The 20996-nt window shown below is 39.8% G+C and overlaps 1 protein-coding gene across 13 annotated transcripts in view; it reads left to right on the top strand.

Annotated features, from left to right (window-relative positions):
• Positions 1 to 7120: 7120 nt before the first annotated feature.
• The window catches only part of LOC110503959 (neural cell adhesion molecule 1), a 113026-nt gene continuing 99150 nt past the window's right edge, over positions 7121 to 20996 (top strand). For all 13 annotated transcript variants that reach the window (XM_090218633.1, XM_021582635.3, XM_090218629.1 and 10 more), the window contains exon 1: positions 7121 to 7415. In XM_090218633.1, the coding sequence (XP_090074759.1) occupies positions 7364 to 7415 (52 nt within the window). In that variant the 5' untranslated portion in view covers positions 7121 to 7363. The remainder of the gene's footprint in view (positions 7416 to 20996) is intronic.

Below are 20996 nucleotides of genomic sequence, written 5' to 3'. Positions count from 1 at the left end.
TAGGTAGGCTTGACAATGAACAGCAGTTTTGTCTCTTCATATTCCACTGATTAGTAATTGGATCAAAACAATGTGCATTTTCATTTACTTTTTAATTTATGGAATGTATGATGATGTCATGCGTTTTGTTGTTTTGTTTTTGTCATTTTTCAGACCAAATCATAGCTGCAGTTAATTCAGTAGCACAGTCTCTCTCGCTCATTCATTTGTCACTCCAAAGTAATTATTTTTTGGTAAAGCATGATAAGATTGCAAGGTTGTTTCAAACAGTGTGTAATTTATTAAATGGAAAACAGAAAGCGTCATCAGACGGTAAGCTTATTAGTCTCTTATTTAGAGTGCCTTTTTGTCTCACGTGTGTGTGTGTGTGTGTGTGTGTGTGTGTGTGTGTGTGTGTGTGTGTCAGACCGAAGTGGGTGTGCATGTTGTTGGGAATTTTCAGATCCAGTTGTCAAGTGTAGAACCAGAGATGAGATCAGACAACAATGTAAAAGCAAAAGTTAAGATTTAATGTATGATAATGGAGAAAGTACATGGAACCAATATCTTTCAAGACAGCGGGGCTGAGTATACACAGCAGTCTACAGCATATTTTATTTGTCTCTGTCCCAAGACTGTAAATGTACCTTGCATTTATCACTGAAACCTATCAGTATTCTACAATGAAAGAGAAGACTGCTGCTGCCCCCAACAGACATCAAGGCAGTATTGCAGGAACGTTGTAGACCCCTGCTGAATCCTACGGAAGTCCAGAAAGGACATATGAATAAAAAAGCAATTCCCTTGTTCTGTCGAGATCACATATTTATGTTCACTACATAATAAAGTTGTTTTGTTGAGATCACGAGAATTTTGACATGATCATGACATAACGAAATTAGTTTCTGTCAAGATTACGAAATAAACTCTATAAATAGAACTAGACGTATTGATGATAGATTGACAGTATGGCTGAGGCGGCAGAGCCCACGGTGGATCAGCACATGTGTTTTTATTGATTGCTACACTAAGGGATTCTACATTTCATGTTAACATCATGCTTTCATTTGTGTATGGAGCTCATTATCAATCTATAAATTAGCCCTGAACGATCCCTGACAGGCAGCCCCGTCTCCCAGGATGTGTGCTACCCCAAAGACCAGTGCCAATTGCATGCAAGCAACAACACAACTAACTTGGCAAATATTGTAAGGTGCGAGCTAGCTAGTTAACTACATAGTCTTGTTATCCAAGCTGGTTGTTAGCTTGCATCTCTAATATGTGAATAATTTAAGGGACACTGATATTGACATTTACAGAGCGGGTGAGCTCGATTCCTGACAGGTCGATCAGATTCAATAGCAGCCTCAGATCAGTATTTACCTGGCTAAAAGAGAAGGAATATAATATCTATTGTTTACAGGAAACCCATTCAACAATTTTAGATTAAGTTTTGTGGAAAAAGGACTGAGGGATGAAGTATATTTCTCCCATGGGCAATGAAATTCAAAAGAGGTGATGGTTTTAATTAACAGTAATTTTGATCCAAATGTGCAAATTGTCCAAACAGATCATAAAGGGAGATGGATTATTTTAAATATGTTATTGGACAATAAACATTATTAACCTATATTATTAACCTATACTGTCCAAATAATGATGACCCAAGCTTCTTTGACAATATATATAAGAATGTATCAACTCTCTATCAACTCTTCAAGCAACACTAGACTTTAATACGGTCTTAAATACCTCTATGGACCGGAAAATAAATCACATTACAAACTATCATCCTCAGGCACATAAGGAAATCATGAATGTCATGGATATATTGGAATTAGTGGATATATGGAGACTTAAATACCCTGGTCTAGTAAGATATACATGGCGGAGGCTTAATCAAGCTAATCGTCTTGACTACTTTCTTATACCATTCTCCCTGGCACCAAAAGTTTAAAAAGTGTTGAATGCGGTCGGTTCATCACATAATTGGCATATATATTACTCTTACAGAATTTCCACGTGGGCGAGGATATTGGAAATTTAATCAAAGCCTACTAGATGATAAATTGGTTAGAGCTAGGACATGAGAATTTATAACGGACTTTTTCATACATAACATAGGTACAGCAGATCCCCTTATTGTATGGGACACTTTTAAGTGTGCCCTTAGAGGCCATTCAATTCAGTACTCATCTATAAAACAAAAGCAATTTAGATCAAAAGAGTCCATATTAACAAAGGAAATTGAAGGACTAACAGTACAGTTAGATAGCAATAAAAACGGTACTATAGAGGCACATAATAAGTTAGAGGAAAAACAAAAAGAAATGGAAGAACTTATTCAAGAAAGAGCCAGTGTAATATATTATAAAAATAAAGCGAACTGGATGGAAATGGGGGGAAAATGCACCAAATTATTTTTCAATCTTCAATATAGAAATGCTACCAAAAAAAATTATTAAAAGTTGTTTCAAATTATGGAGTCGCATGATTCACATGATATTTTGAAAGAGGAAGTAAAGTACTTTAAGAATATGTTTTTGTTTCAGTCTCCTCCATCTCCACAAACTGAAACTAATTGTATGGATTTTTTTCCTAATAATAATGTAAAATTAACATCTGTACAGAAAGACTCATGTGAAGGCCAAATTACAGAGGAAGAACTTCTTGATGCAAATGGGGCCTTTAAGGCTGGGAAAACTCCAGGGCTGGATGGCATACCAGTGGAAGTATACAAAACTTTTTTTATATACTCAGAGGACCATTATTAGAATGTTTTAACCACTCCTATATAAATGGTAGATTATCCGACACGCAACAAGAAGATCTGATATCATTATTACTGAAACAGGACCCAAATGGTATATGTAAAGATCCAGTCCATTAAAACAATTGGAGACTTCTTACACTTCAGTGTTGTGATGCAAAAATCCTAGCAAAATGCTTGGCGCATAAAATTAAACTCAAATATACTAAATTATTATTTTTTTTAATGTAGTTTTCAAAGAATAAAAAAAAGGTATAATTTTAGTGAATGATATCATAAATAGGACTGGTGGAGTTATGTCACACATACAGCTAACACAGACATATGGAAATGTCTGCTCTACCCAAAGTTACAACCAACTAATTGCATCCTGATTTATCAGCCTAGGTTACTTTTGACTCTGATCAGCCTAACAGGAATAGAGCCTACCCTCTCCGGATTATATGCATCAGCCTTTAAAGCTCTGACAGATAATCTGCCTGCAAGGAGCCTTACCTATGAAACAGCCTACAAAGCAGCATACGGATTTATCAGCCTCTGAGGCTGACATTTAATGTGATTATCCTGTCAGGAATGGAGTGACCCTTATAATTATACACATCAGTAATGCAAGCTAACAACCAACATAGATAACAAGCTAGTTTACAAGCTAGCTAGCCAACAAGACTACCTAGCTAACAATACTAGCCAAGTTAGCTGCTTTTGTTTCTTGTATGTGATTGGCTGTGGTCTTGGGGGTGGCACTCAGCCTGGGAGACAGGGCTACCTGTCAGGCATCGTTCAGGGCTTAAATGCCCCGCTTTGCAACGCAGCCACAGGGCTCCTTGATGAGGTGGTTATAATGCTTCTGAACAAATTAATGGATGATGCCATTTTGATTATCTCGTGATCTCAACAAAACAAATTTAGTTATGTAGTGATCATGAGATAAATAGGTCATGACCTCAACATAACGAGGGAATATTTTTTTAAATTTAGTATGTCCTTTCAAAATTTCCGTGGAATCCGACATTCTCTCCACGTTCCTTTTCTGCAACAACATGTGTGGCATTATATTACCACTAGATGGTAGCAGCTGCCCAAAATGTTATCTAAGGGTTGTAGTCAAAAGTAGTTATTCAGTGCCTCTGCCCTCTGATTCTTCCTGTGCAAGGCCTTTCATATTCCCAGAATTCAGACAAAAACAAGAGAGTGTAGGAAGGGGGATATAGTTTCAGTTGTATGGCCTTTAGATGTCTTGCAGGTCGCTACAGTACATTGTTTATTATATTAAGATTTATAAACTGGGTGGTTCGAGCCCTGAATGCTGATTGGCTGACAGCTGTGGTATATCAAATTGTATACCACGGGTATGACAAAACATGCATTTTTACTGCTCTAATTACATTGGTTACCAGTTTATAAAAGAAGTAAGGCACCTCGGGTGCTTGTTGTATATTGTCAATATACCACGGCTAAGGGCCGTACATAAGAACAGCCCTTACCCGTTGTATATTGGCCATATACCACACCCCCTCTGGCCTTATTTCTTAAATAACCAACAACAGTAACACTTTACTTGATACCCTGTGTCATAACACTGTCATGTAGACCTATTGTGACATATATAGCATTATTTTACGGCTGGTTATGACACCAACATAAGAGTGTCAAAACCCACAAAACCTACCAAGGTAGTTATTTTATGGCTGGTTATTACACCTACATAAGAGTGTCAGATACCACAAAACCTACCACACAAGGCAAAACATTCCATTACACAATAGCCTACTTGTCAACAGTATGGTTATGTTATTTTAACATTTTCTGAAATTGACCATATTAAATTATAATTGTAATTGGGCACAAATTGATGACAGGCACATATCCCAATGCTCTGTTGCTGATGACTGGGATGAATGAAGGAGCAGATTTCAGGAGTAGTACAAGACACCCTCTTTGTGACTGAATGCTGACATGAGCATGTACTGCACGTGATAGACTTATCTGGTTTATATGATTATGATGGTCAAAATGCTTTTTGACAGTGTCATAAAGTGCATTTTCTGCAATTTATTTAAATTGTGATGAAGAAAAAAAACATGACTGTAAAGAATTCATTGCAACAACAACAAAGGACTTAAGAAACAAACTTTAAAACGAAAGGAAACTTCTTGGCAGGGAATTTGTTTTGTTTTTACATGTAGGTGCCTTAACCAGCCATAACGCAATATATGTCACAACAGGTGTAAATATATGGGTGATGACAGTGCTATGACCATATTATTACAGGTTTTGACAAGTTATGTCAGCTGTTATGACATATTATGGCATGGATATGATGTTATGACGATGGGTGTCAAGTAAAGTGTTACCCAAAGTAGGGCAATGTACTTAGAGAAGGACATGGGATGTTGGGACTGTGGGAGTGATGAGGACACATTCATTGCATTATGCTATGGGCACAATAACACAGTATTAGCAAGGGAACTAATACTAAGAATCAAATAAAAACATGAGATGCTCATAGCTGCTAGGAGAACAGGTAATCTAGGCACTGAAAGATCAATCTTCTCTCTGTTTTGATAGATTTGTTCAATGTCTCCCATATGGATTTCAAGTAACGAAAACATGCACAGGGCAGACCACACACCAGTGGAGGATTTCACATCTAAGTACCATAGGGTTATCAGTAAACTCTCAAAATAATATCCAGGCCACTTCACCTGTGTTGGATCGAACTGTTGTTCTCTAATGCATGCTTTTAACCCTGCATTAACTGTGTCACAGGAGCCAAGCTTGTGAAAGTAATTTGGACAACATTCATTATAAATGCATGCTAGAGCAGATATACATCTCTACAGCCCTAGGCCCCTTATTCAAGTGTAGGAGTGCTGATGTAGGATCAGGTCTCCCCTGTTCATGTAATCGTATTCATCATGATCTAAAAGACCAAATTGTTCCTAGATTAGCACTATGACGCTTTATGAATACAGGCCCTGGCACTGATCCTCTTTCACACAGCATCCATAAAGACAAACACATGCCTTGTCTTCTAAGACGTCGTATTACCAATGGATACAATAGCTCTAGTAAGATGTAAAGTATTCACAGAATATCTGAACTGTTCTTTATACAACAACCCCACACATGCTAGAGAAGAGCAAAGGTGATGACGTGTGGCACCATTATGGCTGACCAGTGAAACACTGGACAACTATGTGGTGAAACGAGGATGGGCTGATAAACCAGGATCTGGTGAGAGCACAGCACGGAAGTATGGTGATGACATCATATGACTAGTGATGATATCATAGGCTTGTAATTGCAGTGACAAAGATGATTACGAAAATATATAGTATCACCTCTAATGACATAAAGATATATACCTCCTTGAGATAGATGCATCTACAATTTGATGGTAATAACATTATTACAGGCCGGTTGCATGATATCAGCTTCCCATTTCCTTTAAAGACTTACATGTGTTTGTGTGTATGCGTGCACGTTTATTTCTGTGTGTATGTGTATGTGAGAAACAGGCAGACTCCTCTAGTTCTCTGCCTCCCCAGATTAATATCAGGGCTGTACAAAGGGGCCCTCTATGCCCCGCAGGACGACTCCCAGGACAATGAATCCACTGTCTGACAACACCATCGCTAACTCCTGTTAACTGATACATGTGCAAACCTCCCAGCTGAGATTACAGGGAATCTCATCCCCAAGTTGTACCTGTTCTTCCTGTGATAATAGTTATGACAACATTTATGATGATGGCGTGACCAAACCGTTCACTAGTGTAATTAATCAAATCGATTTGACAACAATACATAGACAATGTTTACTTTCTTTTTCACATGTATGACTTTTATTTTGTAGAAATAATAATGTTGAGGTGGAATAAAAGATGTACTGTGTTTTCTGTCAGAGATGACAAAAGAATTTGACTTTCCAGATAGAGACGATACCAAAGGCTTTCATGTGTCTATCTTACAATCTGCTCTGCTTGAACCAGCTATCTTATACCTATTATGTTTAGACAAAATATTATTATTTTTTCTTAATTCAACAGCCATTCTGAAATCACAGTAGCTGTTGGAGAACGTGTGACTATAATCATTTTCTGCTCAGCAGCAGTAGCCTACACCTGAACAAAAAATGAATTCAGAAAGTGTCAGTCTAGATCTCCCCTGTGTTGGTATCATCTCACAGCTCTGTAGTTTGATTTTAAATGTGTATTTTGCTCACGTCTGTCAAAATGTTGAATAATGGTAGGCGTATACGAATTTCTCTATAGTTTATGTTTGGCCTATTTTGAATAAAAAAGGTAGGAGGACCACGGACTACTGCGCATAGCGCACTATTTTACAGCAAATCCTTGTGATTCCGATTGGGCGGATTAATTCACGTGTCTATGGAGGCAGTGGCTTGTCACTCATTCTTTGAACGGTGTGCTGGCGCTGATCTTCTGCCGCTGCTACATCGATAATCAACCAATTTGCCATACGAAAAATAAATATCTAGCAATATGGGAATGTAATATTTTTTAAAAATATTAAGAACAATATCAAAATATCAAGAACAACCACAACATTATTCATTAAGACATTTGCGTGGTCTAATCAAGGAGTTGCGATGCTCCACGCAAAGGATATCATCCTAGCCTTGCTTCTCGTGGGCTCTACAGGTAAGATAGTTAAGCTAATTTTACAGTTTTTCGTAATTACTTCTATTCAGGCCAGAGATTTGATAAAATACTCGAATCGGGAAAGGTGGACTGTGCGTCCATGACAATCTGCATCCATTGAAGGACTGTGTACATGTCCCTCCTTCGACATCAGATGTCCCTCCTTTGTATCAGGTGGATGGATGTAAGATTGTCCAATTAAACGTTTTTCAGTGGGATGGTCTTTTCATGTAAATTGGCTGGCTAGCTGCTGCCATGTTGTTAACATATTCTGCCATGGAGTACACGAGTAAACATTTGCTTAGTTAATAATGCATTACTATATTTGATATAAGAGTTGTTGAGTTGTTTTTATCATATTCGGAGGGCAAATATAATTTTCACAAGTGTTAGCTAGCTAACCTTACCTACCTAGCCAGCATACCCATCAGCAAACCTGCTTATTCCATCAAGGCACTGCATTTAAATTATGTTACGACCATTGGCAAACACCTGTGATACGTTTAAGTTGCTCTCATTACATTAGGGTTTATCTTTTGTTGCCATATCACCAGTAATTGCATTAATATAGAATACAGTATGGATTTGTCTATTGAATGGATTGTTTGCAAAACAGTGCTTGCTTGCGTACATCAATGCGTTTGTTGCTACTAACTCCTCCTGGTCATCTCACCCAAACATCATGACTGTTTGCCAGCAACCTGAAATTTAGCTAACAATGTTTCTGAAATTGAGATTGAGCTACTTTCACAAGTGCAGCTACTTTCACTCGCTTGCAATTTTGTTAGCATCCATTTTACTATGGTCCAGGTCCACACCTAGGTGGTCCAGCCATATCATCACAGGGAAGGGAATTTGGAGGGGAATTATCGTCTCTGTTGGGGAGAGGCATGCGACTCATGGCTATTTAACAGTCGGATGGCCTTGAGATAGAAGCTGTTTTTTAGTCTCACGGTCTCAGCGTTGATGCACCTGTACTGACCTTGCCTTCAGGATGATATAGGGGTGAATAGGTCGTGGCTCAGGTGGTTGCTGTCCTTGATGATCCTTTTGGCCTTCCTGTGACATTGATTGCTGCAAATCAATTACTTAAAAATCATACAAGTGTGATTTTCTGGATTTTTTGTTTTAGATTCCGTCTCTCACAGTTGAAGTGTACCTATGATAAAAATTACAGACCTCTATATGCTTTGTAAGTAGGAAAACCTGCAAAATCGGCAGTGTATCAAATACTTGTTCTCCCCCCTGTACGTAAATGACAACAAAATAACTTTTTGGTCAGTGTGGTGTGTGTGACCTTTATTTAACTAGGCAAGTCAGTTAAGAACAATTTCTTATTTACAATGACGGCCCGGATGACACTGGGCCAATTGTGCGCTGCCCTATGGGACTCCCAATCACGGCCGAATGTGATACAACCTGGATTCAAACCAGGGACGTAGTGACGCCTCTTGCACTGAGATGCAGTGCTTTAGACTGCTGTGTCCATGTGTGTGTGTTAAATATTTAACTGTACTAGAATGCTTAAAAGGGCCGCTAAAATGTTAAATATCGGTATTGTTTTTTTTTGGCAAGGAAAATATCGGTATCGGACAAAAATGTAATATCGGTGCATCACTAGTTCAGACTAGAGGTCGACCGATTATGATTTTTCAATGCCGATACCGATACCGATTATTGGATGGCCAAAAAAAAAAGCAGATACCGATTAATCTGCCAATTTTTTTTTACATTTATTTGTTAATAATGACAATTATAACAATACTGAATGAACACTTATTTTAACTTAATATAATACATCAATAAAAATCTATTTAGCCTCAAATAAATAATGAAACATGTTCAATTTGGTTTAAATAATGCAAAAACACAGTGTTGGAGAAGAAAGTAAAAGTGCAATATGTGCCATGTAAAAAAGATAACGTTTAAGTTCCTTGCTCAGAACATGAGAACATATGAAAGCTGGTGGTTCCTTTTAACATGAGTCTTCAATATTCCCAGGTAAGAAGTTTTGGGTTGTAGTTATAGTACTTATAGGACTATTTCTCTCTATACCATTTGTATTTCATATACCTTTGACTATTGGCTGTTCTTATAGGCACTTTAGTATTGCCAGTGTAACAGTATAGCTTCCATCCCTCTCCTCGCTCCTACCTGGGCTCGAACCAGGAACACATCGACAACAGCCACCCTCGAAGCAGCGTTACCTATGCAGAGCAAGGGGAACAACTACTCCAAGTTTCAGAGAGAGTGACGTTTGAAATGCTATTAGCGCGCACCCCGCTAACTAGCTAGCCATTTCACATCGGTTACACCATCCTAATCTCGGGAGTTGATAGGCTTGAAGTCATAAACAGCGTTGAAGCATTGTGAAGAGCTGCTGGCAAAACGCACGAAAGTGCTGTTTGAATTAATGCTTACGAGCCTACTGCTGCCTACCACCGCTCAGTCAGACTGCTCTATCAAATCATAGACTTAATTATAACATAATAACACACAGAAATACAAGTCTTAGGTCATTAATATGGTAGAATCCGGAAACTATCATTTCGAAAACAAGACGTTTATTCTTTCAGTGAAATACGGAACCGTTTCGTATTTTATCTAACGGGTGGCATCCATAAGTCTAAATATTGCTGTTACATTGCACAACCTTCAATGTTATGTCATAATTACGTAAAATTCTGGCAAATTAGGCGGCCCAAACTGTTGCATATACACTGACTCTGCGTGCAATGAACGCAAGAGAAGTGACACAATTTCACCTGGTTAATATTGCCTAAATTTGCAGGTTTAGAAATATATACTTCTGTGTATTGATTTTAAGAAAGGCATTGATGTTTATGGTTAGGTACACATTGGAGCAACAATACACACCACATCAATTATATGCAACGCATACACGCTAGATAAACTAGTAATATCATCATTAACTAGTGATTATGATTGATTGATTTTTTTCTTTACCTTTATCACTAGGCTAGTGAGTTAAGAACAAATTCTTATTTTCAATGACAGCCTAGGAACAGTGGGTTAACTGCCTTTTCAGGGGCAGAACGATAGATATGTACCTTGTCAGCTCGGGGATTTGAACTTGCAACCTTTCAGTTATTAGTCCAATGCTCTAACCACTAGCCTACTCTGCCGCCCCATTGTTTTTTATAAGATAAGTTTAATGGTAGCTAGCAATTTACCTTGGCTTACTGCATTCGCATAACAGGCATTCTCTTTGTGGAGTGCAATGAGAGGCAGGTGGTTAGAGTGTTGGACTAGTAAACTGTAAGGATGCAAGATTGAATCTCCCGAGCTCACAAGGTAAAAATCTGTTGTTCTGCCCCTGAACGAGGCAGTTAACCCACCGTTCCTAGGCCGTCATTGAAAATAAGAATGTGTTCTTAACTGACTTGCCTAGTTCAATAAAGATTAAATAAAGGTGTAAAGAAAAAAAAACAGCAGTATCGGTGCCTAAAAATTCAGATTTCAAATTTTTATGAAAACTTGAAATCGGCCCTAATTAATCGGCCATTCCGATTAATCGGTCGACCTCTACACTCAAAGACATTCAGACACTTCTCCCGAAGCCACTCCTGAGTTGTCTTGGCTGTGTGCTTATGGTCATTGTCCTTTTGGAAGGTGAACCTTCGCCCCAGTCTGAGGTCCTGAGCGGTCTGGAGCAGGTTTTCATTAAGGATCTTTCTGTATTTTGCTCCATTCATCTTTCCCTCAATCCTGACTAGTCTCCCAGTCCCTGCCGCTGAAACACATCCCCATAGCATGATGCTGCCACCACCATGCTTCACCGTTGGGATGATGCCAGGTTTCCTCTAGACGTGACGCTTGGCATTCAAGCCAAAGAGTTCAATCTTGGTTTCATCAGACCAGAGAATCTTGTTTCTCATGGTCTTTACCTTTTGGCAAACTCCAAGCGGGCTGTCATGTGCCTTCTACTGAGGAGTGCCGTCTGTCTCGCCACTCTACCATAGAGGCCTGATTGGTGGAGTGCTGCAGAGATCGTTGTCCTTCTGGAAGGTTATCCCATCTCCACGGAGGAACTCTGGAGCTCTGTCAGAGTGACCATCGGGTTCTTGGTCACCTCCCTGACCAAGGCCCTTCTCCCCCGATTGCTCAGTTTGGCCGGGCGGCCAGCTCTAGGAAGAGTCTTGGTGGTTCCAAAATTCTTCCATTTAAGAATGATGGCGGCCACTGTCTTCTTGGGGACCTTCAATGCTGCAAACATTTTTTGGTAGCCTTCCGCAGATCTGTGCCTCGACTCAATCCTGTCTCGGAGCTCTACGGACAATTCCTCATGAATTGTTTTTTGCTCTGACATGCACTGTCAACTGTGGGACCTTATATAGACCAGTGTGTGCCTTTCCAAATCATATCCATTCAATTGATTGGTGGACTCCAATCAAGTTGTAGAAACATCTCAAGGTTGATCAATTGAAACAGAATGCACCTGAGCTTAATTTCAAATCTCATAACAATGGCTCTGAATGCTTATGTAAATAAGGTATCTGTTTTTATTTGTAATAAATTTGCAAAAAATGTATTTTCGCATTGTCATTATGGGGTGTTATGTGTAGATTGATGAGGAAAATGTTTAATTTTAGAATAAGGCTGTAATGTAAAAAAAATGTCTGGATGTCTTCATACATATACAGGTTTTTGGAAATATACACACTAGAAACTGGTTCTATATAGTGGCAAATTAGGGTTATTGGGCTTGCAACCATAGCGGAACCCATTTATGTGCTATAGATAACCTTTTTTGAAGGATCTATAAAGATCCATGCTTATACTTCATGGAACCTGTATGGTGCTATAAAGGTTCTAGAAAGAACCATTTAAAAAAGTTTTGATGTAGCACCCTTTATTATGGCTCTATGGAGAATGGTTCTATATCCTAGTCAAAAAATCCTTAGATAGTAGCTACTAAAACAATTGGATACCACGAAATTGGGGAGAAAAGGGGGTAAAAAATAAAATAAATCCTTTCATGTTATAGGATTCCAATAAAATAGTCCAATAGAAAAATCCTGTAAGATTTTGGAACCAGTCCTATTGGATCCAGTGGGATTCTATGCTATTGGATTTTGTCTTGTGGGTGTTATCCTGTAGAATTCCAATACAATAATCCAATAGAATAATCCTATCAGATTTCGGAACCTATCCTATTGGACCAATTTTTCTATTGGATTATTGTATTGGAATTATATAGGATAACACCCATTTAATGGGTTAAGAAAAATACTAATAAAATACCTATAAGATCCAAATGTATTACTTTTGATTTCCAAAAGGAAAAATGTGGTCCAATAGATTTCCAGTAGGATTCTGATACAGGTGACACAAAATCCTATAGGACTACGAGAATCCTATTGGAAAAATCACTAATCCTATTGGATTTTTTTGTAGAACCATACAGGGTTTTGTTAAAATTCCATAGGTTTTATATTTGTTTATTAACAAGTTGAATCAGGTTTGTTAGCTCTGGAATGGCTGGGGGAGGAGATAATTGACAACTATTGACTTAGTCAACTGTTCTCAATTGACACAAGGCCATACCGTGAGTCTTTCACAAGACAGTCATATATAACATGTAATAGCGTAACACAGCAGCGTTCTTTGGATCAGGATGGTTCCACGTAGAACCATCACTCTTCCCAAAGAACCATTGAGGAACCCACATTTTTTTGTGTGTGCGGGGGGCTGCCACACTGGGCACACAGGGAGCTGTTGTGGGGGGTTATGTGCCTTGTTCAAGGAGGCAATGGTATCTAGGATTTGATACCAGCAACCCTCCAGTTGCCTGCTCACTGCCCCCCCAACTTTCCCGTTGGATCCGGGATTCTAATTGGCCACCCTCCGGTTGCTGGCTCTCCTCTCTAACCGCTAGGCAACCTACTGCCCCTAAGTCATGAACAAAATCAGTTTGAGTTTGCCATAAAATATCCTACAGTGGTTTTTCCATAAACGTAAATTGGGTATTTAGTGGGGTGAAATCTGTCCAAGTTAGTATACATATAGCCTTCCCAGTCTAATGATGGTGCACAGGTGCAGGAAACCAAGTGTTTCCCTACTTGATTACAAAACAAGGCCACTATTGTGTTGTGTTATCATAAAACATAGGACTACGCTTCAATAAGTAGGCTACTTAGGTTGGACATCTGTGATTGCATCTCTCTTTGCATCTCACATAACATGATGTTTAAGATGTGCATACATGTAACTAGGTGTGTAAAGAATGCTTCATGAACATACTAGATCGTTACTGAAGGTTTTAGTGGTGATGCTCACTCAATTGCTAGCCTACACGCTGTGTGTGACTCATCTCTGTGATGTCACCTGATATGGTGACGAGTTGCGGTCCTCGAGCTCCAGCTGTGATGGAGGCTGCTGTGCCTGGTAATGCTGCGGTAGAGGATAGAGGATGTAGCCTACCTGGTAATACCATGTCTTCTTTATCAGCTGTGATAAAAGGCTATTTTGGTTAAGGCTTATCTCCTGGCCATCTGTTGTTGTGATTGTGTTTGGTTTCATTCCTCCCAGGAGCAGAACACTGTGTTACCCCCCCTGAGATCCTAAAGTAGCACGAGAAGGAGATGCTAATTGGCAATAAACCTTTGCTTATCATGTCAACAAGCAATGTTGTTGTTCCTCTTGATATATAAGCCATTTGAATATACATTTTGAATATTCTCAAATCCTGTTGACTTTACTTAATCGTAATGCTCCCTAAACTTGAAAGTAGACCTGGCCTATTGACTATTTTCTACGTCTGTTGATGGTTTTAATAGCAACCTGATATAAACTTTGGAATTTGCCGTAATTGGATAAACGTTGATTTTAGACCCATGAATTCTGCGTGGTTACATGGCTCGCGACTTCAAGCCCAGTGCTGCATTGTTGTTTTTAGTGAGCGCCGACAAAGGCATATATAGATGTCCTCAGGACCTTTTCAAACGTCAGAAATCAACGTCTCTTTCATTTACCAGCCTGTTTATACAGCCCAGCCTCGGCTATTTTAGGCGTATGGCAAGCTTTTTCAATAACCTTTGCGCTGCACACACCCTTGTTTGGTGAACCTGAATAGGCTTAGCTGATACAGAATGTGAGGCACAGATGTTCTTAACGCAGAGGGGCATGGAGAAGTGAACGTAGCTCTTCATCCGATACGGGCAACCTGGGTATTCCTCAGAGACCAAACGAATGGAAGAGCGAATGAACTGGAAACCTTTCTGCGTGATGATCTAATGCAATTGCTCTGTTGCTCATTAGTAGAAGAAAAAAACATAGGATGTGAAGACGGAAACTGGAGAGAGAAGGTCGGAAAAGGCATGTCAGAGACAGCCAACACATAACCTAGCATCTGATTCATAATGCTGTTGGACTAATATCTCCATTTCGAGGTTTGTGGTTAGAAATATCAGCGGTATGGTAGTGAGGATATCAGGGCTGCACTTCTTGATGCTGGTTAGCCTACTCTCTATGAATGGTAACTTTGACTTCCAAGAAGTAATATCTCAAGGTATAATTTTGGCAGTGGCAGACACAGATGTTAGCTATGCCTCTCCATGGTCCATTTTAGTTCCTGCTGTGACTGTCTGCACAGTCTTATGAGTGGTGATTATGACAACAACCCTACAGCCAATCATGCAGGCCTAGGTCTATGCTTGTATTTCTGCTGGATCCTGTCATATGATGGTGTCGACCCCAGCCAATCATGTTAGTGGAGGTTTTTGCTGCAGGAGCAGTGTTTCAGTCTCAGTTGCCAGGTAATCATAGGGTAGTGTTCATTCAGATCAGATCATAGCTGATCACTTATCAGCATTATCTACTAAAGCTGTGTTTGTTTGTAAACACACTGATATCAGGAGCAATTGTCTGTGCTCTTTCTTCATAGTGAACAGCATGGACATACCTGCAGTGAGCTTTCACATAGGGGTCCTCCATTACAACCTGCTTTGAGAAGAATTGGCACATGTACAGAACATTACAACACACTTACTAGCCTACACTTAGTTGCTGGACTGCTATCTTTAGTTCAGCTGGTGTTTGAATAGCATATGTTACTTAAGCTGTTTATGGGTGGGCTCCCTCCCATATAAGCTGCTTGGCACCTTGGAGCTCTTAGCATGTACAGTGAAACTTCTATTTTAATGTGTGTTAAGTAAGGTTTTATATCCTATTTTATGTCTGTGTTACCAATCCAGCTTCATAACTGTATATTTGATGTGTTGTGGGCTAAGTAGTTGGATCAAGCCAAGAATCATGTTTGTCTTTTATCCTTAATGCCCAGTTGGCATCCACATTTACTCAGACCTGTATGTGCAGCTGGCTGGCTGACTGACTGGTTGGCTGGCTGGCTGGCTGGCTGTCTGTGCGTTTCCGTGCATCTGAGGTGTGCATCTGGTGAGGCTGGCCAAATCATCCACAAGGAAATATTTCACAATGCAAGATGATGATGATTTCAGATTGACCACAAGACCAAACTGGGAACATGGGATGTTTCAATTCATCTTGGATGGACGAGCCACATGGATATGGATGGAGGATCTAGGAGGAATGTTTGGATGAAGGATCCAGTGAGACCAGAGTTCATCATCATCTCTGAATGCAATCACTGTTTGATATTCTGGGTAACCAGCAGAGCAGAGCCTCTCTCGGAGGCGTAGGAGATGACTGCTGCAGCCAACCTCAGCTTCCCCTTTGATGGTGAGTGGAGCAGACAGATCCAGGCCTCTGAGAGATGCTTGGCCCTAGGGGACTAAAAACATGACGTTACACATGCACACTAACACAGTGTTCTGTCTACACACAAAACAACACAGTGACTAGGGCTGTGACGGTCATGGAAGTTGGGATGACAGTTATTGGTCAGCCAAATGATCACTGATCACTGTTATAACCATTAGATTTATTTTTTAAAGACACATTTTCTCCTCTCCTTCCCCCTCTCTGCAGCACCAGCATATGCAGTCAGGAGCGATGTTGCCTAGGCAACAAAAGATTCATTTGCTACAACACCTTGCTTGTTTAAGCAAGAAGCAATAAACTTTCATCGCGTTGTTAAGAGTCCATGTTACCGCAGAATCTGATATTATTTTTGACAATATTGCAATAATAATTTTGCGCTAGTCGGCTGTACCTGAACCAAAACTCCAGTATTTGTTTTCAGCTCTTTTATTTTTGTTTTCTCATGGGTCTCTCTTGTCCCTCTGCAGAAGATATTTGATAAGCAATATGTTTGGAACATCGAATCGCAAAAAAGTCACAGTATGGAATTGCAATACATATAGAATTGTGAGAATCATGAGAAACGTAATACATAATACTGACTATCGCGATAATATCGTATCGTGAGGTCCCTGGCAATTCCCAACCCTACCTCTCGGACACTATCAGAGGGACAACATCCGTCGCCCGTGGCTGTTGACTGCCACACAGTGCCTGCTGCTTTTGTCACTGATTAGAATACGACTTTATGCCCCTGCCCTTTTCATTAATAATACTGTACAACAAGTGTTGGTTTTCCATTCATCGGCAGCTATTAGAAATGCAGTTTCTTGTTATGCTGTTTTCTACATTTCTACATAGTTGTCTTGTTTCACCGTTTGCCCTCCAGGTTATAGGGAACATATATCAAAAGTTGGCTGACTTGGTCAACGTTTTGTCAAAGCAGCAGCTGGCTTACAGTACCTTGGCATTGGGAGATCATTTGGCATTAGATCAGGATTTCTAATAGCACTTGGCAATGGGGGGTAAACAACCTGTTTGAGTTGTTAAATAGGATAGTATTGTTATCTTGAGTTTCGGGGTAGGGTCCACCACCAGCTCTTTCCTTTTGCGGCTTGTTTTGTTGAGAGCATCCCTTCCGGCCATGTTGCATAGTTGTATTGTAATGATGGCTGTTATAGAGGAGTAATTACAGAAGAATGTGTCATGATTAAGGACCCTATGTTCCAGTGTGGAGCTGGATTCACCCTCCACTGCATGTCCTAATCCTGGGGGCAACAGTTGTCTTCGGAACCTGACCAGCTCAACTCAACCTCCCCTGTCTGACTGACAGCCTCATAGGCAGGCCAGCTGAATGATGAGAACCACAAAGGTTAGACCATGATGATGAGGGGTAGCCTACTGTACACTCATGCTGGAAGGTGTACATTCATGCTGTACATTCATGCTGGAAGGTGTACATTCATGCTGGAAGGTTTACATTCATGCTGGAAGGTGTACATTTATGCTGTACATTCATGCTGGAAGGTGTACATTCATGCTGTACATTTATGCTGGAAGGTGTACATTCATGCTGTACATTCATGCTGCAAGGTGTACATTCATGCTGTACATTCATGCTGTACATTCATGCTCTGACTGTCGGAGTCCAGTGACAGTCCAGTGACATATATTTTAAACCTCCCGCTTTGGCTTAATGTGTCAATGTGTAGTTCATACATTCATAATCACTGAATTACTGTTTTACCTCAATTATACACTAAAGCCCTAGTTTGAATGCGACTGTTTTCTTGAAGCTGTGCCGTGCCATTTTCCCTACATTTACCCCCATGTGGGTCAGCCCCCTAGCAGTTCGAGTGACAGCTAGCAAGAGGCCTGCTCAGTTTATTCAACGAGGTTGCAGGACGTGCTCAAAGGCTCAGTGGACACAGCAGATAGGGAGGGAGGGAGAGCAATGGCGTTGTTCACATATCTGCACATATGTGACATAGTACGCAATTTTTGGGGACCACTTTTGGCTCGTGAGTGATACCTTCATAACTCCTGGCTAAAAAGTATACGAAAGTACTGGAGAAAACCTTGAAGCCTACAACATCAGTTTCCCTTTGAGTCATCCAAAGATGTTCCACTAGGAGAGGGGAAGTCCAGTCCACATCTCAACAGTTTTCAACAAAAACTTTCTCAGTTGCTTAGTTTCTCTCTGAGCTGACATAATAATGTGGGCTAATCTTCAGGTTGATGATGAGCTTTATGCATCATTTATTTGGTGCTAGGTAGAGGTTGGAATTGCCAGGGACCTCATGATATGATATAATCACGATACTTAGGTGCTGATACGTTATTCATTGCAATTTTCACTATTCTATATGTATTGTAGAGTTTTGATCAGTCGTGGAAATAAAAGTGCTGTAAACAAATTGGGTCCTTATTTAAAAAAGAAGATGGAGAACAAGCTATCGAGGAAAAATACTGGAGTGTTGGTGCAGGTACAGCTGACTACAGTCTTTGTGTTCATGCATCCATGCAGAATACGGTGCATGTATTATTAAAACACTATAGAAGATAGTACTGCCAACCCAGCTGCCTGTACACAGGCAACATGAAGAATAGGGATCGTTCCCCCTCAGGTAGCAACATCCTACCCATCATCTAAAATTTAACTTTTAGTCAACCCTTGTCAATGTACATTTCCTTGCATATCGTATGTATACTGTAAACTAGCCATACTAAACATTTTCAGGGTTTTTCACAAGGCCTATGCTAAACCCTGATCATGTTAGCATGACTAGTAAAAAGTGCATATTAAGTAAGGGAAAATAGTGTATTTGGGCAATGTTGGGCCCTAATTATTAGAGCTGCTGGGGTCTGGGAAGGCCACAGACAGGACACTATCTCCAGAGGAGCGACAGTGTAGAGACTCTGCCCATCATTAAACATTAAAACGTAATTATCCTTCCACACTAGTCACTCCAGCTGAATCCTAAATGAGTGTAAAGCTTAATAACAAAATGCATTAACTTCTTGAGTGAAGGGGGCAGGATTTTTGTTTTTGGCTAAAAAAACGTACCCAATTGAAACGGCCTATTTCTCAGGCCCAGAAACTATAATATGCATATAATTGTCAGATTAGGATAGAAAACACTCTAAAGTTTCCAAAACTGTCAAAATATTGTCAGTGAGTATAACAGAACTGATATTGCAGGTGAAAACCTGAGTAAAACCTGAGTAAACCTGAGTAAAACCTGAGTAAAAGGAAGTGCTGTTTTTCCTGAAAGCTCTCTGTTCCATTGGATGCCTTGCCTCCATTTAAAGGGATATCAACCATATTCATTTTCCTATGGCTTCCTCAAGGTGTCAACAGTCTTTAGACATAGTTTCAGGCTTTTATTTTTAAAAAATGAGCGAGAAAGATCACATCGCGTCAGTGGATAGCTGGGTGTTTGCAGAGTTTTGCTTGCACAACAGAGTGGGGCAGCCATTGTCTCTCCCTCTCCTACTGAAAAAGCTACAGTCCCGGTTGATATATTATCGATTATATATTTTAAAAACAACCTGAGGATTGATTATAAAAAACGTTTGACATGTGTCTGTGGACATTACGGATACTATTTGGAATTTTCGTCTGCGATGTCATGACCGCTCGAGCCTGTGGATTTCTGAACATAACGCGCCAAACAAATGGAGGTATTTTGGATAGAAAAATAATCTTTATGGAACAAAAGGAACATTTATTGTGCAACTGGGAGTCTCGTGAGTGCAAACATCCGAAGATCATCAAAGGTAAGCGATTTAATTTATTGCTTTTCTGACTTTCGTGACCAATCTACTTGGCTGCTAGTGTTTGTAATATTTTGTCTACTAAGAGAGATGTTCTTACATAAACGCTTGTTATGCTTTCGCCAAAAAGCTGTATTGAAATCTGACACGCCAGGTGGATTAACAACAAGCAAAGCTGTGTTTTGCTATACTGCACTCATGAAAATTAAATATTTGTAGTAATTTAATTTGAATTTGGCACGCTGCAATTCAGCGGGTGTTGATGAAAATGATCCCGCTAACGGGATGGGTAACATTAAGCCTGGTGTCTTGGAGAGACTTGGCAACTAATAATCCTGAATGTTTTAGCAGGTCAACTCCTGATTTGACTCCATAATAGCAGTGAGATAAATGATTAGGTTTGGAAATAGTTTTAAAAAAAATGACAGTAATTTATTCATAGTTTAATCATTCACACGTTTCAGTAAAACATTCTTCGGCATTTGGTCAAACGTCATCATGACATAACACAGCGCCACCATAGACCTTCAGGGTCCACTTTGCCCTTTTTCGTTTCTAAAGCACAACCATGGCTGTTGTGTTCCCAATGAATAATGAATGACTAATGAAATGGGCATGGCCCTTCTCTCTCACCACCACCACTGTTTGCCTCTGTGCTTGACTACTCTGCAATGCTCAGGAGAAATACTGCTGTCACACTGAAGCTGTAAGAAAGCCTTGTTGTTACTCACTGCTTGTTCATTTCTCATGCAAGCCAAGTGTGTGTATCAGCGTGTAATGCCCTTAAGAGAGTTGTGTAAAGCTAGGTGCCAGAGAATAACAAGGTCCCTCAAATAAATGGAATGTTACCTTGCAGCTGTATCTTGTGGCATTTCAGATTTTTGCTACGTCTGACCTTGCACACTCCATTAATGTTGAGGAGAAAGAACGGCTTTGAATAAATACAACTAACAAATGGAAAATATACTTTTTTCCTTCCGCACGAAAATTGGATGTCCATTTGGATGCTGATGAAGTGTTCATATTTCTGATCCACACACGTCTGGCTGCCTCAACCTTTCATTT

Source organism: Oncorhynchus mykiss, chromosome 24 (genome assembly GCF_057628025.1).
Source record: "Oncorhynchus mykiss isolate SJ-2025 chromosome 24, ASM5762802v1, whole genome shotgun sequence".
NCBI lineage: Eukaryota > Metazoa > Chordata > Actinopteri > Salmoniformes > Salmonidae > Oncorhynchus > Oncorhynchus mykiss.
This window is presented reverse-complemented; position numbering and strand designations above follow the sequence as displayed.